Raw genomic sequence first — 26,365 nt, 5'->3', positions numbered from 1 at the left:
ATTTATCTAGAAAAACTCAAATAAGAAGTCATATGACTTTTTTTTTTAAAATCGTTAAATAAATTTAACAAATATAATAAAAAATATTTTTGTATGAAATATTATTCATATTTTATTTTTTTCAATTATATCTTTGTTTAATAAACACTATCTTAATAAATAAAATATTATATTCAACAACTCTTTTTAAGTAAAATATTAATTCAACTAATAAATTGAGGGTTTGGCCCTTCAAAATATCCATTAAATAAATTATATAAAAACATCATGTTCAATTATATAAAAACTAGAGTATGCAATTAGTCCTTCAATTGCCTCATTGCCTTCTAGTGCCACCACTAACAATAAACTCTTATCCGTCCACCATTAATATCGTCAACTTACTCTTTGTAGCCAAAAATCGACCTTGCATTCGATACGTCATCGCTAACGATTTTTTCATTTTTCATTTCTTCTCAAGTCGTTTGTTACAGTCTTTTTATTGATCAACTTATGCCGTCATCACTTTCCACTCTCACCATCAATTGCCATTTAGTTTTTTTCAATTATCGCGATCGGTCATCTGATTGCCTCTTCGACTTCCACCACACCGACGACAACCCTTACTCATTCCATCATCATTGTTGTCAATTATTCACTATATTCGATCGTCGACTTATTCCTCGCAACCAAACGTTAGCTCTTGCAATCAAATCCACCATCTCTGACAATTCCTTTATTTTTTGCTTCTTCTTCAATCGTCTACAATAGTCTTTTTGCCGATCAACTTTCGCCATCATCATTTTTCACTCTTGCCATCGACTACCATTTGGTTTTTTAGATTGTCACAATTGATTATTTGAGTGCCTCTTCGTTTTCTATCACTATAGACAGTGGCCCCTACTCTTTTTGCCATCGTTGTTCTTGATTATTTATCTTCTTTTTTTTATTTATTTTTTTATATGTATATGTAAGTCTCACAAATAATAATATTATATGACATCCATTACACCAAATTAGTATGAATATACTCCCTCTAAATTAATTTGACATGTTAGATAAAATTATATCCAATTGAATTAATTTAGACTTAATTATTAAAAGTAAAAGAATCGAATAAAATTACAAATTCATAAAAAAAAATTGGTATATTTTCGTAAGTAGCCCTATAATAATGTTAGTTTTGAACAAATACACTTTAGCTTTAGGGAAGAGGTGCATTGTTTTTAATTTAAAGATAATTTTATTAGGTATATTAAGTGTGGGAATTTATCAATATCAATATGTGGTAAGAAAATAATCTGAACTGCAATCTATCTATCTTTCCAATACATTTCGATAATAATAATAATAATATATTAAAAATATAAATTTTTATGGAGTCATAAGTAGAAAATAAAATAATAGGGATAAGGAAGGGATACAATACAACTACAAGATACTGATTTGACATCGGATTTGAAGAGAGAGAAAAGTAGAGGTGTTGGCTTGGCACTGGAGGAGGAAAACGCGAGGAAACTTCTTTCTCCATCCATCCTCTCACTCCGATAATATTAGTATTCATTCATGGTCCCTCCTTATGGAAGGTAGAGAGTCGTGTTCTCGATTCTCACATTCGAATTTATTTTTTATATAATTATTATGAATCAAATTTGAATTTATCTTCTCTCTTATAATCGTAAGACAAAATGACAATAGCCTGCAAAGATGGACATCCCAAATAATAGTATTCATTCATAGCCTAATTTGGATCATTCTATTTGTTAGCAGTGGTATGGTATGATGGGATATCATATCCAACAAAAACAAATAAATTCCTTAATTACTTTGGTTTCGTTTGTCCCATTTTTAACCTTTTGAATTGATTTATAGACTATGAGACTAATGGTTCAGGATTTGATTATTTTAACGTGTTAAATAAAATTAAAATTAAACCATGAATTATTTTATTTTAAATCATGTTTTGTGAATATTTAGATATATATATATATATTGTACCAAAAAAGTATTCTAATGATAAAAATTTTAACTATTTTTTGCTATTTAAAAATTTAGTATAACAACTTTATACAAATAATTTTTATTTTAACTTTTAATGAAATTAATATATTTAAATAACTAAATGTCCCCACAAATATAAGCCACAAAAATAGTCATGAATAAATCCTTTATTTCGTAAGTCATATCACTAACCTAAAGTAAGGGAGAGGGAGCAAAAACGCGCGCGCATATATATATATATATATATATTCCCTAACCCATGATTTTCAAATTGCTGCCTACTTTTTTGTTGGTTAATATAATAATTCTCATATTGTTTAAATTGCAATTTAAACCAAATCAAGCCGTACCTTAAAGCTCTGATTTGGTCTATTTGTTTCAGATTTGTGCACTGGGTTTGACTTTAAAAGGGAAGGGAATTTCTATAGCTAAAATTCATTACTATAATTAATCTCTCTGGTTTTTCTTATTAATGGACGTAATCATGATAACTATTGTTATATATGGATTATAAGTTTTATTCTTGCATTAAGTGATTATACAGATATAGAGTGCCAATTGGACAGCCCTGAGCCACCCTAAGACTAGCAAGACCCGAGATTCACCTTCCCCATTGGCACACCATAATTGATCATATGCACAGTTAAGCGCACTCCAATGGAACTCAATCCCCGATTCCCTCCCCGCCCGCCCTCTCTTCCTTCCTTTCCCATCACTATTTTATTTCCCCCCAAACACGCCATTTTCGTCTAACACAACACAAACCCAGCAGGCGCCTTGCCGTCCTTAACGTATGCCAGACTCATTAGATACCCTAAACAAGTGGACTAAAAAAACCATGTCAATTAACAGCCCTGACACACTTAGGGTGCACCTCATAGCCGCACTCAATGCACTGGTAAGCCCAGCCGGAGCCCTGCTCGTCGCAGTCGCAGCAAATGAAAGGGCCGCCCCCGCTTCCCTCCGAGACCAGGGTGAGCTCGTGGCGGTGGCCGGCGTGCTTCTCCGACCTAGGCAGCTTCATGGCCTCCTCGTCCATCAGGCGCTCCAGCATCTCCACCTTGGCCTCCGTGAAGGGGTAGGCATTTTCCTTGTACAGGTTGACCAGGTTCCTGCCCTGTTTGGTTATGGTCTTGCCGTCGGGGCCCAGGATTACCAGGGCCGGGATGCCCTGGATGTCGAAGTACCTGGTGAGGTTCTTGACGTTGGGGTCACCGAAGGGGAGGGCCAGCCATGGCATGGCGCCGAAATGGGAATCGAACTCTGCCTGATCTCTGTCGCTTGATATTAGGATAATCTCGAAGTCTTCTTGGTCGTTTCCCTTTTCCAGCAGCAACTGCTTTACTTTGTGGTAGATGGAGATCAGCTTGGGAGTGAACCTCACTCCTGGAAGGCACCAGTGCGCCGAGAAGTACAGCCCAACTGTTTTGCCCGTCAACGAATCTACTCCCACCTGCAAGTTCAAATCCCGCTCCTATTATTTATTTGTAAATCCAATTTTGATATCCAATTTAACCCTCACAAAATTATAAGTATTTTTTAAAAAATGAATTAACACTTCTTTTTTTTTTTATAAATTATCAACAGCTTTTTAACTGCTAACGCAATGACAGTCTCTGTTTTTAATTCTGAAAAGAGAATATAATAATAAAAGAAAGAAAATAAGTGTCAAACTTAATTTTGCTTATTTTTTTCCAATTTTACTTTTTATCAATTTTGTATCCTAAACTTTAAAATATGTTCCGATGTTATCCTACCGTCAAACTTCCTTCAAAGATCACACTTAGAAAAACAAATGATTACAAAAGAATAATATTATACAAATAAATTTCTAACAAAATCACGTAAGGAAATCAATGTTTAATTGTTGTCGTTGCAAAAAAACAAAAAGGAAAAACGAAAAAAAAAAACCACACACAAAGGAAAGGATCAAACAAAACAAAAACAAGAAAAATAACTCTTAATTAATTACAAAAATATAAACTAGAAAAGTTAACTACGACATCATCCCAACAGTTTTTTGTTTCCGTTTAGCATACCATTCTACTCCTTTTCCCTTCTTAGCTATGTAGGGAAAGTAGAATGTAACATTACTCCAAGGGATAATGATTTGTTTTGTCAAATTGGGGTTTCAACTGCACGAATTGCCCGTTTTATCCTTGATTTTGAACTTACTCAAAACGTTAAAAAGTGTGGGTAAAAACTCCAATTCACTCAGTAGCCTGTAGGCACCCCCAAACCCGCAATTCGGCAAACTGGTAGGAAAAAAAAAAATCTGTCCTAATCCTATTAATGCCACAGACCAAAGGCTGCATTCTCAATGACGACGAAGTCAATCAAAGCTGGACAAGATAAGAAACTGTCTAACCTGTTTAGGTCCAGAATGAGCCAAGAGGAAGTGTCTGTCACTGTTTGTTAGCAAATTGATGAGGGTCTGCTTCTCATGTCTCTCCTTCTCCTCCTTTTCCAATTCCAGCAGCCTCCCCTTAGTGAACGGAAATGCTTGCACCCCATAGCGATAAATAATCTCAACACCGTCCCTTAGCGCTGCTTCATCTTTGTGATTGTCAGGCTGCAGAATTATCAGGCAAGGAATGCCTTCAATGTCGAACCTCCTGTTCAGAGCCTTCTTCGACTCCAAGTCAGAGAATGGAACGGCAAGCCACGGCATGCATGAGTAATAGTTATTGAAAGCATCCATGTCTTCATCTGACGACACGAAAACAACCTCAAATCCGGGTCCACAGCTTCTAAGTTGCTCATAAACATCTGCTAAGACGTGGGTGAAGTTTCCGCAGGGAGGATACCAGTTTGCCGAGAAGTACAGTCCTATGACTTTGCCTTCTAGTTCAGAAACTTTAACCTGCAGAGAAGAAAACAAATCATAAGGAACACTCCGCGCCATTTTGTATTCAATTTCTTGCCTTATTTTCTGTCAACTTAATAGAGCCCCACGTGACATGGTTGTTTGCTTTTTCCCTGTTTTGACAGCCAATAGGGAGGCAAGTTATGCAATAAATGATTTAGAATCCAATAGAAGGTAATGTTTAAATAAACCAAAACTACATGTCATCACTATATTTATATACATCAACGATTGGGGTAAAGATTCATACATGCATCATATATCACACCTCTCTAATTGTATTTCTTATCTATAGAACCATAAGTTATTTCTCATAAGCTATTTATAAATATGTAAGTCATTAAGTTATAGACAAAAAAGCTCAATATAATAGTAGTTTTGATATTCATACAACAATAGGTATGCCATTTTTACGAATTATTCTGATTTTTTTCTAATTCATGAATATTAGTGCTGCACATGCATCATTGGGCGTGGGACTAGTTGTGAATAAAAAAAATTTATTACTTAGAAATTAAGCAACAATACAGGCAAAATATGGAACTAAGCATTAATAAGGGGTGAGTAATATTGATTGAAGATAAGATTTGTAAGTCACAATCAACATGGTTTTGACACGTAAGCAAAAAATCAATAAAAATACATCTAAAATAAGTAAATGAAATGAAAGAATATCAGTACTAAAGAAAGAGGAACACCAAAAACAATTGACAAGAAACACTTAAAATGTATTAGGAGATATAATGGTCTAATAAAAGATATGCAGACATGAATAAAGATGGTAAAAAAGGTAATATTCATATAAACACCAAAAACAATTGACAAGAAACACTTAAAAGTATTAGGAGATATAATGGTCTAATAAAAGATATGCAGACATGAATAAAGATGGTAAAAAAGGTAATATTCATATAATCAACACCACCAGTAAGGTTGGAATATTTCTACGGAGAAATTACTCAAATAAAACTTAGAATTCAAAATTTTAAAATTTATGGAAAAGGCAAAATATGACATCTCGACCACAGCACCCATGCCCCCATTGCCGAAAGCAGTTAAGTTAGATTTGTAAAAGAAAGGAAGTATCCATAAAGTTAAAATGCAAAAAGTGCCATGGACAAGGACCAAAAAAGGGGGTATATGCACACTCCTGTGTTTGAAAACGGTGATGTACTGCATCAGACAGTATGGAAATACAGCTGTGGAATGGTAAGGTTGATTGAGTACTTCAGTAATGGTAGGAAGAAGATAAGGCTGGAAAAGAATGACGAAGTGACACATGTCAATTATGTTTGGGTCGTTCATGGACACACAAATATAGTGTTGGCCCCAAGCCCCAACATTGGAGAATCAACAACTGCCGCGTGTGGCTCATCACAACTACGCCTGTGAGTCACCGAAAGAGACTCATCTCATTACACGTGACAAAGTACTACTCCAAATATCATATGAGTTTATATAAAAATTGCATAATCTGTTTTACAGGAAAAGAAAAATTGATACAAAAAATTGATGCCAGTGAAAATTACATTTTTATACTATTCTTTGTATAACAATTATATTAAAACGTGACTGACTAGAGCAAACATTTACTAAGCTCAACGCTTGACCAGAGCTTTGTTATTGAAGCCTGGGTCAAGTGATTAGCCCACGATAAATTGAGATTCGTAAGTCGAGTTTGATTCCTTAAGTGTGCAGTGAGGTAAAACTTCCACTTACAAAATTAAGAATACAAGCGAGAGGGACCGCACAATGAGGTAATCCTGAGAGCCTTGTTATTGAACATGCAATGTTGGCAAGTTCCCATTTGGTTTTCCTTGAGTAGTGAGGCAAAGCCTCCACTTACAAAATTAAGAGTAAAAGTGACAAGGGACCGCAGGAGGTAATCTTGAGAGCCTTGTTATTGAACATGCAATGTTGGCAAGTTCCCATTTGGTTTTCTTTGAGTGTCTTGAAGAAGGAAAATACAAACATATTCTTGACTTTGTTTTTCTCAAGGTGTTCACAACACTAAATATATAGATCAAAATTTTATATCGTTTTTGTAGAACTACTAAAAAGAAAGATAAAACCAGTGGTTATACACGCTAGATTGCGTTAATCAGAGCTAGTAATTAAGGCTGGCTTTCTGTTTATTTCTATATTTCTTCAATTTGTTATCCGAAGCGTTGTGAGGTTTTCAATCTGGCCATTTCAGTAGCTAAAGAAGTACGAAAATATACTTTTGTGTAATCGAGTTTACGAGAGAGAATGGACAGAGAAAATTAAAACAAAGAAATATCAGAGGGGAAATCGTCCCAGAACTCTCAATCCTGCTGACCATCTTATATTATTGGAGAGATCCAAGCTTTGAAGTGGATCAAGCAGCCACCAAATAAACCTATTAATTTCTCGAACCAAAAGAAAAACGAAAGAAGAAAAATCAGTACTATTTATGGTTAAGCCTCCTTAAGGAGCAGCTCAACTCATACCGCAAAAAGCTCGCTTAGATCTCGAGTCTACTAGAGTCTTATTGACACAAATAGCCGTACTCTTCTCCCTCAAATTCATCATGTGTATGATAAACAATATAATTACTAAAAGAACAACTGCCGAAAGAAGAGGAGGAGGAGGACTTATTCATCATCCGCAAGACATAAATATACATAAAATAAACAAATTCTGGAAGAAGAAGAAGAAGAATATAATTACTAAAAGAATAACTGCCGAAAGAAGAAGAGGAGGAGGACTTATTCATCATCCGCAAGACATAAATATACATAAAATAAACAAATTCTGGAAGAAGAAGAAGAAGAAGAAGCGTTTTAAGACCCTCAGCATTGCTATTTGAAACTAATTAGGCTCAAAACTGAACAAGAAGCAAAATTCAATCAATATTATGGAACATCACATGTATAATAAGCCTTGTGCTAAGCTCTAAACAGTCGGAAAATCAATATTATGGAACATCACATGTATAATAAGCCTTGTGCTAAGCTCTAAACAGTCGGAAATTGTGTATGTGTGTGTGTGTGTGTGTGTGTGTGAGAGAGAGAGAGAGAGAGAGAGAGAGAGAACCTGAGCTCCGGCTGGAGAGAGGAGAAAGTCACGGTCTCTGGAAGTCAAGAGAGAGGAATAGCGGCAAGTAGAGTGTAGATCAAGTTGAACGCGGGCGTTAGAGACCTCCAATCCGCCGTTGTCTACTTTCTTCTTCTCCTCCTCCTCCTCCTCGTGCTGTTCCTGCAACATGTCTGGCTTGCCGTAACAACCAGCCTCTCCTCAAAAGATGGAACCCGTGCGCCACGCGAAGAAGGCCGCTCTCTCGGGAAGCTTATATATAATAGATTCCACAGAACCGAACCGCATTCCTTCATTTTCATTTTCTTTTACTTTTTCTTTTTTCTTTTTTTTTTTCCCGTCCCTCCATAATTACGTGCCATATGGAGTCCCACCCTCCATAATTACATGTGACACACGTAGCATTCACATCTCTCGCCCTGCTACTGTACCCTACTGCTCATCCACATGAAGCGCCCTGCTGCCCCACTTCCCCCCAAAATATCAGTTTCTTTAAAAGAGAAAAATATTATTTAATCCTACTTTTTCCCTGAGTTAGCAATTCTGGAAAAAGTTCGGTTGAGTTCCTCATATTTAATTAATTTTTTAATAAAGTAATAAATTTTAATATTTAATATTTTTGATAACTTTTCAAACTTGATGAATGAATGTAGCAAAAGAATTTAGTAATTTTACTAAACAAAATATTGAATATCGTTGTGAATTAATTTTACCAATTAGCGTGATTATTATTAAAACGCCTTATTATTCAAGAAAGAAGGAAAGGAAAGGAAGGATGATGATCCGACACGTAGGTTGAGATGGGGATGGGCGGGGGAGAGGGGGAGGGGGGCACAATTGTCATTTGACAATTGAAGATGAGATGTCACTGTCGAACGTAGCAAGGTCCGTGTTGTCGTGGAACACCTATCGCTTCGCGGTTGGCTGTGGGGAAGGCCTAGATAATTATTACAGGACAGGTGTCAGCCGATGGCTTTTCCTTTCTCTTTCCTCTCCAGACTCCATTTTCCGGGCGATTAACTTTTCCAGGAAAGTAATGGCAGGGGAGCTGGCTTTTATCACGTACGAGGAGGTGTAGTTTGTCAAGACAAATTTATCATCAGGCAGGCAGGCAGGACAACAATTGGGATTGGAGTCACGTGACCAACGCGTGCCCATAGGGGTTGAGTAATTTTTAACGAGCAAGCCAGCGGACTCATCTCAATGATAGAGAGATACGGCGAGAGAGAGAGAGAGAGAGACGCATCCAACGGCGGAAGCTGCTTTTAGCTTTTTAGTTTTTTTTTTTTTTTTTTTTTTTTTTGGGGGGGGGGGGGGGGCTGGTGTGGGGTTGGTGCGTGCGTTAATTGTCATTTTCTTAGGCGCCTGCTTAATCCTTTTATCATATATATATATATATATATCCAAATTTAGCACTGAGAGAGGAGAGGATCCTTAAATGTTAATTCCGGAAAACAATAATTACAAAAAAAAAAATAAAAGAAAGAAGAAGAAGAAGAAGAGAAAAGAGAGAGGGTTAGGTGAGGTTGAGGACGCGTGGCGGTGGAAAGGCATAATAATGACTTTACGGGGTCTCCACGTTTCCGGGTGGGACGAATCCGACAGGTTGGGGGACCGAAGCCGCTCTGCTGCCGCCACGTTGGCTTTTAGCTGAGCAGGTCGCCAGCGGGGGAAGGAATGGGTCGGAATTGGATTGAAAGCCAAAAACAAAGTAAAAGTAAAAGGCGAAAATTGAAAAGAAAATTGTGAGACTATTTCCATACTTAAATTAACTATAAAATAATAAAAATAAAAATAGAACATGCAAGTTAGAGATCCTAATTATGATCTCTATTTATATGAGTTTAGAAATAATTTTTTATTTACATTAACTCTCATTATTCCATACCATCTAGAAATGATGATCATCGATAGATATGAAAAGATTAAAAATATATAATAAATTTTAATAAAGGAAACGTGAGAAAATATCTTTTTATATGTTTTATGATTTTCAATATAATTTTAATTTTTTATATTCCAATTTAGAAAAAAGGTAATTTAAACATAATTTCTAACTTTTTGTTCCCATGATTTTTTTTTTTTTTTTTTGAAAAACTACTCCAATTTCTTATAAATGGGTTGTTTATTTGTAAAGAATGCTTTCAGTTTTTCATCTCTAATTTTTATTTCTGTTTTTGCGTTTTCTTTTTTACAAAAAAACGGAAGAAAGAATGAAAAATTCGTTCATTTTTGTCAAATATAAAACTAACAATAATTCTTGTAATCATTCCATAATTGCTCCACTCATTTGTTGTTATAGAGACATTTTTATCTTGCATTATTTTATGGCCCATCTCATTAGGTAGAGGTGTCAAAAGGGCCGGCGGCCCGCGGGCCGCCCGGCCCAGCCCGTTACTGTTCATACGGGCCGGGCCGGGCCCGGCCCCCATTGGGGGGCCGGGCTGGGCCAAAGAAATTGGGCCCACGGCCCGGCCCGGCCCGTCTAAGGGCCCAATTTCTTTTCAAATCTTCTTTTCTATAAATTATAAATAAATTGTCAATTCTATCTTTTTGTCAAATAAAATTATTAGGTGCACAATATGCAATAGAAATTAATTTTTGACTCCTCAAAAGATAGTTTGGTATTAATTTTAAAATGTGAAATGGAGCCTTCAACGCACCAAAGCCTCTCTCAGTAGCATTATGTAGAGATGAATGACGATAGTCAAATAATTCATTTTTTCCACAAAGTCTTCCTCAAACACGAAAATCATTTAAGTGGTATCTGTAAAATCCCATATCTGAAATAAATAATGCGTGAAATGTTTTGTAATTCATGACATTAGAATGGTTAAATTCAGGGTCTTATAAAGTAGATTGTTAATATTATTTAGCTGAGTTACTCGAAGGGAGTATCTCGAAACTCGAACGATCAAAAAGAAGATCACATCATCATTAAGCAATTTGAGATATGATTTTTAGCACCAAAAAAAAAAAAAATCAAATCACAGTCAGTTTTCGGTACAACTTCAATTTGGGCTGAAAAAACTGAATCGTTAGAGGGGATTTCCGGAAAGGCGGCGGAACCCTTAGAAAGCCTCGATTTATTAAGTAGAACAACCCTTCAGTATTTTGGGGTGGAATCAATAAAATTTTCTATAAAACAAGTCAATCGAGCCTAAGGGAGATCAAAAGGTAGTTATTTTTGAGTCTTCGGGGTGTAAATAATGATCCTAGAACTTGGGGGTCCTTGTGAGAAGGACCAAAGTACAAAAGTTAAAATTTTGGGAAGGGGGCTAAAGTGTAAAAACCAGAAAAAAAAAAAAAAAAGAAGCTGTCATGGCCAACCAATCATCCCATCACTGAATTCGGCCATGGGAGACCCGAGAAAGTGGCTGGGGAGCCTTGGAGCAAGGCCAAGACAAGCTTCTTGGCCGACAAACAACCAAAATTCAGTCGGAATTGGCCAACTTTCGACTGAAAGTGGCCGAAAGTTTGGCCACTTTAATCGAGGATTTGAGGGTTGTTTTCGATGGATTTGGACTTATCTAGGACAAGTAAAGGTGCTAGGGATCCTGATAAAAACAACCATTAGTGATTAGAGGCTTGATTTTGGTTATAAATATAGGAAGTTTTGGTCAAGGGTTTTAAAAATTTTGAACTTCAAATTGACCTCGTTTTTGAACGAATTAAGGGATGCAAATAAATGGCTTTTGTTGCCCCTGAGTTGAGGATCAATTCTGAAAATTTTGAGATATTTTGGTGGCAATTTGAAGGGGTTTCGAAGCTCGCCGGAGTAACGAGGCAATTGGGTTGGCCGAGGCTTTAAGCCTCCGGTTGAAGGCTTCATGCCCATTCTTTCAAGTATCAGGGCACACCATCATGATCGACTGGAGCTGAGGATCATCAAGGAGCAAAAATTCCACGTCATCGGTGTGCTGTCGTTGAAGAAGACAACTAGTGTGTGAAGCTTATGCACTAGTTTTCACGCGCAAACAGTGTCCAATAAGGGTTTTTCAATTTTTTCAATATTTTTATAATTTAATTTTAGGAATTTTTATGTAAAAATATTTGGAAAAATATTGATGTAGGCATTTATTTTGGAATGCTAGATAAAAAAATTGGAGAAAAATAGATAAAAAAAAAAGAAAGAAAATTATGAAAAAATAGGTTTTGATGATTATTTAAATAAATATTTGAATAGGGTGCTTTGAGACTTGAGATGAAATAGTTTGTACTATTTTCGATAATTGACACAAAAATCGAGGTGGTGCACACTTTTCGAGATATTCCGAACTTTGTGAAAGGTAAGTGATATTACTCAACTAGATTTAGTTTATGAAAAGGGCGTGTAAGTGGTTCAACCCTAAATTCGATTTTATATAAATGGTTTTATCATGTTGTCATACTTTGATGTGAATACATCATGTAAACTGCATTTGCATGCTATAATGAAATGTGTATACATTCACTATGAAATTACAGTCATATGTTGCATGGGTTTGGGATTAGGGACTGGCGCTGTTACTTTGCCAAGGGTGCACCCATACATCTCGGTTTAGCAGGGAGATTGTAAAAATTGCAGGTAACAGTTGGGTGTAGTCGACCCAAACATAAGGGTAATTATGATATGTGCATTGCATTCATACACGTGCATTAAATGATGTGCTCTTACTTAGATGATTCAAAATCTAATGTGGGTTATGCCCCTGGAACATTCAAACATTCTAGATGGGGTTTGGAGCGAAGGCACAGAAAGGGATGGGATGTAATGACTCAAGGCGTTATGGATGCAATAAAGTTATTTTTGCATTTAGTTTTCTGCATGAGGATCCAATTATGTATCAGTCATGTTATGTTATGTTAAAAAACTTATGTAATGTTTCAAGTCAGGTTGAAAAACTTATGTTCTGATATTGAACAGTCTTGTATTATGGATTATGTTTGAAACGATTATATAATATTAATAGGGTTTGAGGTATGTTGAGATTCGATTCTTGCTTCCGCTTTTGATGAATACCTAGCCTAGCACATATAGTGTATAAGTAAACTAATGATAGGCAGGTATGAGGAAAATTTTGGAGTTATATCATGATGAGTTATTTAAAAAATATATATATAGTCAAAATTTCCTAAATTATAGCATGCCTGAAAAAATAGGATGTTACAGTATCTCTTACCGTGATATAGAGCTAAATGATGTCAAAATATATCGGTCTTCTTATGAGATGATCATAACAACTTTAGGTCCAAGGATTAATTACACCCATCTCGTATGAGAATTCTATCAACATATAATCAAAATGGATTCTCATGGCGACTCATGTCTAGTGATATGTTCTCCAATATTGATCATCTATGTATTTTTCTAGGCATCCCCATGCCTATGGGTGTGAGACTTCCATTGCTATCACAAAGTAAAAACATAACACATACAAATCTTACTACAATTGTCAATATCCATTCTTGACATTGCTACGACTTGGGACATTTAATGATGTCTAGAAACTATGATACATCATCTTACATCTTTGTATATAGATTAATCACAGTATACAACATATGGACTTCTATTTAATTTCATTCGGTCATTACAATAATAACAAGAAACTAATAGAATGATTTCTTGTAAATTTGAATAACTCTTTATTCAATAACAAATATGATTGCAATTGTCAGTGTACAATATGTTCAATCTGATTGAGTCTAGAGTATCGACACTGATTCAACAAAGAAATGCACGTACCTAGTCTCAATCGACAATGAATGAACTGTGGCAGTGATAGATCTGCTACTCACAACGACGGACGGTGGTGATGGATTTGCAACTTATAGCGACGAACGGTGGTGATAGATCTACAACTCACAGCGCTAGAATGTGGCAAAGTTGAAGAAGAAAGGTCGGCATCTCATGGCAGCGATGGATCTATAACGATTAGTGAAGGATTAGTGGAGATCAGCGACAATGGGTCTATAAAGCTGAAAAGGAATTGTCATTGGAGAATGCTGAAGTGTCTACAATGGATCAATGATGGTCGACGGCTCCTAGCAATAGTTGATGGCTTATAACAAGGCATCTACAATGATGGCAGCGGCAAAGGACCTGCGAATCTAAAGAGAAGAGGTCAATGAAGGAAGAGGAAAGGATGACGACGATCAATGATGCATAGTGTGTTATATTAATTTTGATAATGTTTTCGTGATGATCATTGATTTCACAAAACTTTAAATAAATAGTTATAAAACACTCATTTTAAAGTCAAATGTCAAAATTATTGACTAGGTGATGTTATCTATTGATCGATTATTGTATTATTTCCTTAAAAAAGTTTTTTATAGTTAAAAAATATTGACCGATTTGTAAAAACTATCAATCATTTTTTATAAACTATCAACTGTTTGTTTTGTATGCTCTCAGTCACTTGCTATTGATGGTTACTGTATTATTTGCAATTGAAAGTTCCAAAAACTGTTGATCGACCCAATTAAATTTGAAAAACAGTCAACTAATTTCTCAAAACAATCAATAGGTTTTGTTGCAGAAATTCCAACGGCTAATTATACTTGATCTTTGCAAGTTGGATTTTTCAATCATTTGGCTCCAATGGCTATATTTATTGAGAGGGGACAGAGAATAAAAATAGGAGAGCATTTGAAGTTTAAGAGAGTTGATGAAAAATAGGCTATTAATTAAGTTTTCAAGATTATATACTCTAGCTTTTTGTGCTTTATATTGCTTTCACCCTCATTTTTTTATCAAGATTGTTCTTATTCATTGTAAAGATTTCTTCAAAGCTTGTTCTAAATAGATTTCATTGAGAGAGTGGTGTGAGATTGGAATCTCTTGTATTGTATCTTTCGGAGCGGGTTGTGCTAGAAAAATTAGGTTAGGAGTTAGTTTGTGTAAAAAGTTATAGTTTGCAACCTATGATTACACAGTGGATTTGAGAATCTAGTGGGGTTTTATAGTATTAGATGTAGGCTCCATTGAGTCAAACTACTATAAATTTTTGTGTTATTTGTATATTTTGATTTATATCTTTTTATTTTTAGATCATTATTTTTATATCTCTCTTGCGAACCCTTACAAACTTTTAAAAATTATTAAACACTCAATTCACTCACTCATCTCTTATAGAGTGGTGCCATTCCATTACATAAAGGCTAAAATAGTGACAGCGAATGATGAACACAGGAGAAATGATCGACAACGCTCGGCTTAGCAACGATGGACATCAAGATGACGACTGTAAGAGGAAGAAGAAGACTTTTTTATGAGAAAACTTTTCTACAAAGAGAAGAAGAAGATATTGGGACAATCCAAATTCTTCTAAACACTTTCCTACGACCATAAGAAATTTTTTAACATTGGTATCAGTAGGCAGACTTTTCTAGAAGGATATATATAGATATGATTTTTTTTTTTTTTTTTTTTTTTTTTGCATAACCATCAAATTGAGTCGATTTAGCTTATCCAATTTTAGATAAATAGCCTTTTCCTTAGCACATGGTAATGGAAATGATCGTGGTGGGCTGAGGTCTCGTCACACTAAAACTCGCAAGAAAGGTGGTCGGTCGAATAGCAAACACTGAACTGGTAGAGGGGGCATTAATTGCGCAAGATTCTTGAATCCATGAAGGGTGAAGTGTCACCTTGCGTCGTCGAACATCAAAACCAGGCATCCATCCAGATCCTATATGCAAACTGTGGACATATATCAGGGAGGGACAATATATATAGGAATGTGTTTCGTACATCCAGGTGGTTTAATTTGCCATATTCAAACCTCAATCCCATGTCTGAGCTCTCATATATGCACCATCTATATTTAAAAACATGCCATGTGTAGTAGATCTCTCTCGTACTCATGGTTACCATATTCGACCACACAGTATCCTCACTTATTATGTGTACTTGAACTTAGAAAGGCAAACATAAACTAACTAAAGCAAGGCAACGTATGTAAAAGATGGAAAGCATCTCCCCTTCAAATGAGCATCTGATGATCAAAAAGACTACCTCGGAGCATCCAAAAAAATGACCTACATGTTGCATATTCATTCGTTTGAGTCTTCTTTTCTTTGTGCCTTGATATTGGATGGATGGTTCTTTTATATATATATTATATATATCCAAATTACTGGATTATCCATAATTGAGATTGTGACATGGACATACACATGCGGTCCAAAAGGGGTTGTCAGATGTGAGATTGCAACGACAGAAAATAAACTCTTATGATCAATCTAGTTAAGAGTGGCTAACACCTACAAGTACTCAGATGCTCAAATAAGTAAGAGATGAAAGTGACAAAATATCGGTAGACTCGAAAAGAACATGCCTTAACTCTTGATAGAGTTGATTTATATAGAGGAACGAAATGTTCTCTTGCATGTATGTTTGTATCAGGCATTGTATGATGATGAGGTTAAATATTTTGGGCCGACAGGGGTCTTCAGCTTCTATTGGGCCGGCTCAATTGGGTTAGAACTGTCCAAGAGGCTACTTTAAAAATTAGAAATTTGTGGTACTAAATTGAACTATAAAATGCATAGCGTATTATATTATATTGGAGCTTAGAAGAGAACACGCATTCTCTCAAGTCGGGTAGACCAGTGGCTGTACCCGACCCGCCTTTTTTGGCGGCAAGAAAAATAATAAAAGTGAGGAGGCGACTCCACTGGGGATCGAACCCAGAATCTCTGGTTCCGTAGACCAGCACCTTATCCATTGGGCCATGGAGTCACATGGCAATAAACAGCCGTTGCATCACTAAACAACTAGTCACATGGTTTTTATCAAGAATGGGCCCAAAGCCCAAACCAAATCTCATTTTGGGTTCATAGTATTAAATCATTTACACTGCAGGCCTTGTTAACATCTTTGGCTAATCCAGATTATAAACACAAAGCCATTTTGAACCCTTTTTTTTTTTTACAAATTAATGTTATTCCCATAAAATTCTCCTCACTATATAAAAACTGTCGAGTTGACATTGTAGCTTTAAAAATCTTCACCCCAGGTGGCGGAATTAATCATGCAGAGGATGCAATTATTGAAGGAGGGAGGGAGGGAGGAAGACAGAGATGAGACCAACCTCACCAGTGTGTAGGATCAAGCAGAAGCAGAAGCAAAAGCAAGCCCTATCTATCACACACACTCACTACATTTATTTCAGACATTTTTAAAAAAAAATTAGTGTTCCTCTAATAGACAGAAAAGTGGCCCAACACAACAGGGTACAGTCATGGAGAAGCAAGTGTGTATGCATTAATTACAAGCACTCCATAGTACTCCATGCTGTTTATTTGTTTCTAGGGAAAATTTTAACCGATTGAGATTGATTAATTGTAGTTGTCGTAGTCACTGCTGAAATCTGAAATTTTTATGACATTTGAGTGTCCATTGAACCCCAATGCGATGCAATCATTTCTCAGGAAATTATTCATTGCTTATAAGTTTGTAATTAACTTTTGATTGTGAGGATTCACAAGTGGCAAATAAAATACGCAGTGATGTGAATATCTCAATAGTATTTCTTATGTGAATTTAGGACGGACTCAGTGTGTTAGCATGATCACTCACTTCTTTGCTTGAAAATGACTACAATTTTCACATCATGTAGTATTGTATCTTGCACTCACAGACAGATGCAATTTAACGTGACAAACCTCTGCTCAATTACAATTTCTTATGTAATGTAGTGTTGGCAAGAACGCAGGGGGTGAGTTGTCCAATTTCCAATCTTAAATCCCAATATCCAGCCTCATACCCCACCTCGATTGTATCCTGGCAAGGCAGGGCAAGGGCTTTCACCCTATCCTTTGGCCCAGCGAGAGGGGGGGGTTGTGAAGTTAGGGCATCTTGAACCCGAACTGTTGAGCACTGATACTCAAACCTTAGGGTTAAAATCAGAATATCCCAATCACAAACACACGATGAAACAAAAGGAATGAAAGCTTTAACAGTCATTCATGCGAAACAGAGGTAAGCCGAACTGAAACGAAAAAGGCGAAAAAGAGACTCACAAGATTTTACCGTGGTTCACCCAAATAGGGCTACGTCCACGTTGAGCTCCAATATGGAGAGCTCACTGCACTAATGATTGAATCAAAAATACACCCACAGAAAACCCCTCAATCTCTCTGTACTTACAGTGGTTCGAGAAACACAAAACTTGCCCAATAATCACTCAAACAGATTAAGAGGCATAAAACCCTATCGAACCATATAACTATAAAGCTATACAAACATTTATAGAGAAAGAAAGAAAAGAACCGAAGCAAAACCAGATAACCCTAGGTCGGAGACGAAGGGTATCTCTCTCTTCTGGATCCCTATTCTCTTCTTTGATTGATCTTTTTCTCTTTTCGCCTTAAACATCTGTCCAGACCATATCCCGAGGAGAAGATAAATAGCGACGATGGAGGGCTGGGATCAAGAATCATAAAGCATGGATGGATGGCTCGGATCAGATCGTGCAAGCACGATATACAATATTCCAACAGAATAAAAGCAGACGGACAAGTGAGAAGAGAAGAGGGGTTGATAATGCAAACGGGCGCCATCAGAGGGCAGCTGATGGTTGCCACGTGCTGCCCTCCAATTGGCTGCCATATGGCAGCTCAAGGTTGCAGCACGCGGCCCTCCACCTGCTTACCCCAACGACATCGTTTGGGGCTTCACTAATAACACGAACCCTATAAATTAAGTCTTGTTTAATCAAATTGATATGCTTAGCAAATCTTAGAAAAGATGAGAATGAGTCAAATCTATATATATGTGAGTCGAATACATTTGAAAAACGATTTAAAAGGCAAAAAAACCAAAAGAAGAAGTGGAAAGAACACCGTGTGGTGATCGAGTGGCCATTGGGTCATATGTGATGGAGTGGTCACAAATGTTTCCAACCCTCAAGAGCCTCCCTTGAAGACAATGGACCCTCCCCAGGTGTTTTTGGAACTGAATATGCCAAAAATATTTTGAGAATATGTCCAAAATGATTTGGGATGGCTATCATGTGTTCCCCTCTACTTCCTCTATAAATAAGAGGGTTGTCTCTTCTCTCAAGTACGCTATCAAGATACTTGAATGCTATTTTTGTATTCAAGCAATCGAAGACTAATTTAAGCGTCAAAGATTTTGCGTTGGAACAACCTCTAGCCCCTTTCACCGTTTGTTCGTTTTGACAGGCCTCTCAATTATCCGGGACCTCTCAATCATTTGAGGCTTCTCAATCATCAACAAACAACCTTTCAACAGCAAGCTATCATTTTTCTAAGCCATCTAATCATTTTGAGCCTCTTGATCATTTGCCTTAAGGTCTCTTGATCATCTTTATACAAGAATATCAAGATCACTTTTCTCACATTATAAATTTATTGTTGTATTTTGACAATAACACAAATATATTCAAATAATCTTTATGCATGTATCCCTCAATTGTGAATTTTCATATTAAATTAATTTTATATGAGAGTAATTAGAAACTTTTACGTCTTTGTTATATTAAAAATGATTTAGATTAGTTTATGAAATAGTTTAGGAATCAGAAATATATTGTTAGTTATGTATGTATAAATAAAAAAATGTATTTTAAATTATATTAACATAAATTTTTATTTTATAAGTAAAATAAAGAAGAATATTTTAAAATTCACCTTATTTACAATATTTCATAACCTCAAAATAACTTGTTCTTTTAATTCATAGAATAACTTATAACTTATTCTTTTATTCCTTTAATTTTTTATTTATTTTTAATGTGTATATATACATATATATATATATAGGGGCGAGGTGGGGGCAGGGACCTTAATTTTTGTAGTAGTACGGTACTGTTTGAGTGAATTTGATATAAAAATTGTTTCCTTAAAAGACTAGAAATTTCTAATTAGATTTAGGCGTAGTTTGTGATACCATTATAATTATTCCAAGCATTTGACAAGGGAAAGAGAGTGGGGGGGGGGATTGCACTCAAGAATGCAGCTTCGAGTCATGATAGTCGCAGTGTGAAAATTTTATCTTCTTGTGAGGTGATTTCTTGTGGACACTATGCACTATATCTCCTATTTTGGAGGCTGCCGTGTTCCGTGATTAACTTCTCCCACGTGCATAGGACAATGTATGAGACCCTTAAGGTGAGAAATTTCACCTTTTGCACCTCAGATAATATATGCTTGAGCGTCAAAAATGGGGGCACGCACTAATTAATTTGAACTGTCTGCAACCCTGGTGAAATCGGGTGCTCAATTTCAGATACTGTACGTATCATTAATTGTCCTAAAAACATATTTTGGCATTTACTGGTTGGGGTTGTGTCGGCGGCGGAGGCATCATTCATATTGGTTTCATGCACAAGGTTGACGTACGGTTCGACAGTGGAACAAGGAGCAGGAGGAGGAGAAGATGGGTTCTCAAAGAAGAAGAGAAGAAGAAAAGGAGGAGATGGGATTGCAAAGTACGTAGAAGAAGAAAAGATATATAGGTAGGTGGGTTCACAGGTGTTGTTGTGTCTTCAATTGGGAGGAGAAAGAAGAATAGGAGATGGGTCTCCTGGAAATTGGGTTGGTAAATCTGTTAATTGTTGAGACAAATTAAGAAGAAGAAAAAATTAAAAAATATTAATAATTTACCCACAAGCGACAGCTAACAGTGTGAATGGCAGCAATAGCCGCCAACAGCTATATAAAAATCTTTGGGAGAAAAAATTTATACAAGATGGTTGATGGTTGATGATGGTGCATGGGGGCAATTAATTTGAAGGAATGAATATCATTCTAGCTAGAGAGACTCACCAATTCAATTCAATTATTTGACCCAACCAAACACATTGAAAGAGATGAATCACATTCCCTCACACCCCAATTCCACCCAACCAATAACAGCTTTTATTTCAAATCCCTAGCTAGCTAGCTAGTTCCTTTTTCTTTCTCAACAAAATTTATATATCTTCATCTCACTATATATATATATATATATAGCTTTAATTTACATTAAACTCTATTTACATGTATTATGATCAAGAGATTTCAACTTTATTTAGGATAGGCGCCGTACGTACGTTAAGCGGTTCGGTCCATGGTCAACTTAGATACACCAATTGATTTTTGGTCTAATATGGAGTCTGGGACCAATCTAAAACTGAAAATCGACAATGCTCATAAGTCACAAAATAACCACTCGATTGTCAGCTTGATAACACTCCGTTTATAGTAGTAGTCTGTTGTACTTGCACCGTACCCACATACACTAGCACTACACATCTCTTTGAAAGTTAAAACCCTAAAAGTTGAAACGCCCTCCCTAGAGTCCCTTCCCTCTTTTTCTTTCAATCTCTCTCTCATCCTCATCACTGCCATGTCATCAACCAACCTACGACCGCATGCCTCCATTGTTATCTTCATCTTCAAACTTCATTTTCTGTTGTCCCTGCAGGCACCACCTGGCTACTCATGCATGCATGCTCACTGTCTGTTCCTTCCTTGCCATTGCCTCGTCTCGCGGTCTTCCATCCTCGTTTTTGTCGTCTCGGATCCCCTCTAAAGATCAACCTGGTAAGTAAGTTGTCATCAACTCCCCACTTGCCTTACAGTGTTGCCGGCCTGCCACCACCGCTTGTCGCTGACAAACTACCATGGTAGCTTGGCCTCCCGTCAACATCCTTATTTGGACTTTAGTTTGTTGCTAGCTTGTGTTGTCGACGATGACTGGTCCTCTGCCAGCGGTTGTGAGTTTTAATTATTTATTTTTTTGAGGGTTTATTTAATTGTTGGCTTTATATTTATGTGTTGATCATTATGTGTTTATTTGTGTGCGTTTATTAATAATTGTTTATTTATTGTATAAATAATAAATTATTTAAATTACAATTAATAATTTATAATATTGTATTAATTGCATTGCATAAGTCATAAATTATTTGCAATAATTGTTTATTAATTAAAAATAAATTATAATTAATTTGAATTTGTTTACTGTGTGAGTTTATTTATTGCATAAGTCTCAAAATATTTTTCAATAATTGATAATAAATTATTTTCAATAATTTGACTTTGTTAATTGCATAGGCCATAATTACTTGTAATAATTTTAGGTTATTAATTGTTTGTAATAATTTGTTTAAAACTTTGTTTATTAATAATTACTATAGATACTAATATTTTATTTGGATGAGATTGAATTAATTAATTTGGTTATACATTTTAATTCAGTTCATCAAGAGAAAATCTTAATAATTCTTTCACGTTCACATATTCCATATTTGGCAGTGAATCTATTTGTTTTGCATTTCACAGTTATTTGCTTAATAACTAGCCACTGATTCATTAACAATATCATCTTGCAATATAAGTATTAATTTTCTGTAACTTGATTATGTTTATACATTTTAAATTATATAAATAATAATTATTTTTAATAAATTTCTTTGCTAGATATGATAGATCCTCAAGCAAAAACAAGTACGACTCCATCTTCCTTTGATGGTGGCGACAACACTAAAGATATGCTTGTTCGCGATTCTATGTAACACAAATAACATACAAGTATATGTAGTCAAAATAAGTAAAATGATGGATGAAGATCTTTTTCATGGATATTAATAATTATACTTCTTAATTACTAAAATTAGTCGCAACTAACTATATTTGAACAATTGAATACTCAGATAAAATAAATTTCCAAATCGTGCAACTAGAAAGAAAAAAATTAAACAACTAACATTCACTTAAATTCTAAAGAATTAAAATTCAATTGATCGGAATATAAGGTGGTGTTCTCTTTGTGTTTTAGTTTTGTGTTTTGAATTAATTTTAAATTTTGTGTTTTGAGTGTCTGTTTTGAAATTTTTGAAAATATATTCTTTTTGTCATTCTGAAAAATTATTTCTCAAAACAAATAATTAGAAAACGCGTTTGCTTTGAAATTTTAAAAACGGTTTTTTTTTTGTTATTATGATATTTTATTTAATAAATTTATTTTAAAATAAATAATAAATATTTATTAATAAATTATAAATTTAATTCAAATACTTTAAACTATAAAATAAAATTCAAATAAATTCAAATAAAAAAATCAACAACCTTAGAAATACCATTTTAAAAAATTAATACAAACAAAACATATCATATATTCAATTTAATAAAGAAATAAAATTAAATAACACAAAAAAAATCAAATCAAGGAGCCACAACCATCTTCCTCATCTAGAGTTTTCTGTGGGGGGGGGGTGCTATTCGCAGTGGGGGGCGCTGGTCGCCGTGGCCGGTAGTGGGGGGCACTGGTCGCTGTGGCGGTGGGGGGCGCTAGTCGAGATGGCGGAGGAGGGTGCTGGTCGCGGTGGCTGTAGGGGGCTAGGTCGATGACGGTGGTTGTAATACTGGTCGTGGTGGCGTTGGTCACGGTAGCGTTGGGGGCGTTGGTCGTGGTGGCGGTGGAGTTGAAGGTTGACGGCGGTGGCGATGGTTGTCGATGGCCAGAAGAAGAGAGAAGAATGGAGAGAAGATAGGGGGAGAGAGAGAGAGAGAGGGGGGAGAGTGGGTCTGTGCGTGTGCGGGGTGGGGGGGCTATTTTTCGCGTTTTGCATTTGTTTTGTGTTTTTAGTACTATATTTTCACTGAAAACGCCCAAAACAACAAATGTTGTTTTGAGTTTCCTTAACAAAATTTTTAGTTGTTTTCAAAAACGCGTTTTGAAAAATAATAAAAAGAACGCATTTTTAGTGTTTTCAAAAACTGAAAACAAAAAACGACCCAAAAACGAGAAAGAGAACAGGCCCTAAGGTTTTCTAAATTCACCTAGCAAATCTACTTTACCGAATTACTTAAATCTTGATTGATTAAGTTATGAACTATATCAATAAAGTACTCTAATTTATTTATTAACCTATATTTAGATCTAACAAGTTTATTCGATTAATCTAACTTATTATATATTTGTGAATTAAAATTAGAGAACACATTAAGTACAAGTACTTGAAACATCAAAATATTCATCACAAATATAATCAAATAAATATATACTACAAGAAAACAATTGATTTGCACATGTAGAAAGATTAATAAAATCTGTTTCAAATCAATTGTTTTCTTGTAAAAAGATTGCACATATAATCAAGTGAATGTCTTTCCCCATTAACACATGTTATTTTGTCCAAGAGTTTATTCCTTACTTATCTATATCTAGCATTATCAAAAATCTCAAATCATGTAATTGGTGATCAAGTAACTACAAACATTATGTATAGAACAAAATAAAGATAATCGAAATAACCATTACAACAAAAAATTTAGTAAACTAATAAAGTTTCAATGCATAAGATCTTTAGAAATGTTAGACAATTAATTAGCCACTCATAATGAATAATATATTCCTAAAATCATTTAAGAGTTGCTACATATATAATTGAAATTCCAAATAATAAAAGAAAAACATAATTTAAAAGTTAAAACCAATTTTTTTTAATGTTGCCTTGATGACTCTCTTGATGAAGCACCAATCTTTGTTGAACCTCTAGCCTCCAAAACCTTGCTTTTGATCTATCTAAGGCTGTTGTAAAAGTTGGGAATAAGGAGACAAGTGGTTGGAACAAAAAATTCAAAAGAAGAAGAAAGAAAGCAAAACGATCTCCATGAATGAAAATCTATTTTCCCTCTCAAAAACTACCCTTTTCCCCTTCTTTTTTTAGGATTTTTTTTTATGTCCAATATTTGTTCTCTAATGTGTTTCCCACGTTTTTAAATAGATGGCTCCTTTAAGAAGTTCAAAACCAATTTGGAAACAGAGATTTCCAAACTAACAGGTCTCCTCTACAATAAGGTTGCCCACATCTAAAAAGTTTGCACTCGTTTTAGAATGCCTTCCCATCAGAAATGGGTTTCATAAAAATTATAAATAATTGTCTTAGCTTTTCTACGCATATAATTAAGAACACCCAAATCCAATATTTGTGAAAGAAGTTATGGCCGGAAAACCAAGTGGAGGTCCAAGTTGGAATTTCAGTCTTTGTGCATGTAGGATTTCAATTCGACCCATCTTCTTTTCTCATGTTAATTAAGAACTTTGACTTCCAATTAGTCATTTAATTCCTCTTCCAACTATACCACATAATAAAATAAATATTAGTGCAATATTAACTCAAAAATAAATTAATTAACACACTAATTATAAAAAATTCACAAAATTGAGCATTTAATTTGTGTAAAAATTTTAGCTCATCAATGCCAATGGAAGTTGAAGTTGAACCTCCTTACTGGATCCCATCTACAACTTAACCTACAAACCAAAGTATTAGCTGTCAAACTTCGACACCTTGAACAAAGAAAAGATTAGCAATCAAGTTAGAGGCTTGGAATCTAACTTGAACAAAAAGAAGCTATTATGGAATCTTGTAATTACGTACTGTGGGAAAATAACCTATTATGGAATTTTGTAATTACTATGGCGGTGATTATTTCGTTGACCCTAATAAGAATCACGTTAAGGATGTATTTGATTGTATTACCTAAAATTAATTTAATTCTAGATAATGATTGGCTAGAAAATAAAAATCACCCCACCCATTTAGAAAATGAATTCTATGGAAAGAAATTTTAAATACTTGTACCATACACATATTTTTCATAAAAATTTAAGAGTGTTTGATTGTTTCCATAAAAAATATATGTAATAATTACACATTTTCTATGATAAGTGTGTGTAATCAAACACACTTTAAAAGTTTGTTGGCACATGTGTTAAAATGCCAAGCAAATCCATACCAATCAACATAAACATAAAAACAATGCGAACGAGATTGAATTTTCAACCACTGGGAGATCAAGGTCATGAAGGGGAAAGGAATCCTATCATGTTAGAAATTCAATCGATAAACTATTAAGAATGTAATAACTCGTATGATCATTGTTAATGAACTACCTTTCAATTTTGTTGAGGGTTCTAGTTTTAAGCTATTTGACGTTAATTTATTGCCTGTTCTGGATTCATGCCTTCACGTATCACCATTGTATGTGATTGTTTTCAACTCTATAACAAAGAATGGACAAAGTTGAAGGAATTTTTGAAAACCTAAAGTCAAAGGGTTTGTTTACTAGTAACACTTAGAACTTCAATTCAAAGGATAAATTATGTCTCAACTGGGTGAGATTATTGACAAAATTGTTGAAGTTGCATTAATGGGCTGGGGACTTAATTGCAAGCAAGATCTTAACCATAACTGTTGACAATCTTAGTTTTAATGATGTTGCTTGTTCATATTTTTGTAGAAAAAAACTTACACCAAAGAAAGGGGAGGGGGTTGTTTAGTTTTAAAAAAAAATAAATTAATTTATTGATCGTGTACATGCAACAGTTGAATATGTAAAACAATCTTCTATTCGATTGTAAATCTTTAAGGATAACACAATAATAGAAAATATTCAAAGTGGGGTTTTGTTATCAATTGATGTGCAGACTAGATGGAATTCTAGCTACATATATAA

At 35.0% G+C, this 26,365-nt stretch overlaps 1 protein-coding gene and 1 non-coding gene across 2 annotated transcripts; both read right to left on the bottom strand.

The window, feature by feature from the left end:
- Window positions 1–2,418: 2,418 nt before the first annotated feature.
- Window positions 2,419–8,145, bottom strand: LOC127807567 (probable nucleoredoxin 2). The gene is made up of 3 exons (XM_052345527.1): window positions 7,904–8,145; window positions 4,349–4,843; window positions 2,419–3,433 (listed from the first exon to the last, which is right to left on the bottom strand). The coding sequence occupies exons 1-3, from the start codon at window positions 8,072–8,074 to the stop codon at window positions 2,822–2,824; spliced, it is 1,278 nt and encodes a 425-aa protein (XP_052201487.1). The 5' UTR covers window positions 8,075–8,145; the 3' UTR covers window positions 2,419–2,821.
- An 8,413-nt stretch (window positions 8,146–16,558) lies between these two features.
- TRNAR-ACG (transfer RNA arginine (anticodon ACG)) lies at window positions 16,559–16,631 on the bottom strand. Its single transcript has one exon. It is a non-coding gene; the product is annotated as a tRNA-Arg (tRNA).
- Between the last annotated feature and the right edge of the window lie 9,734 nt (window positions 16,632–26,365).

This window comes from Diospyros lotus, chromosome 8 (assembly GCF_014633365.1).
Source record: "Diospyros lotus cultivar Yz01 chromosome 8, ASM1463336v1, whole genome shotgun sequence".
Classification (NCBI taxonomy): domain Eukaryota; kingdom Viridiplantae; phylum Streptophyta; class Magnoliopsida; order Ericales; family Ebenaceae; genus Diospyros; species Diospyros lotus.
This window is presented reverse-complemented; position numbering and strand designations above follow the sequence as displayed.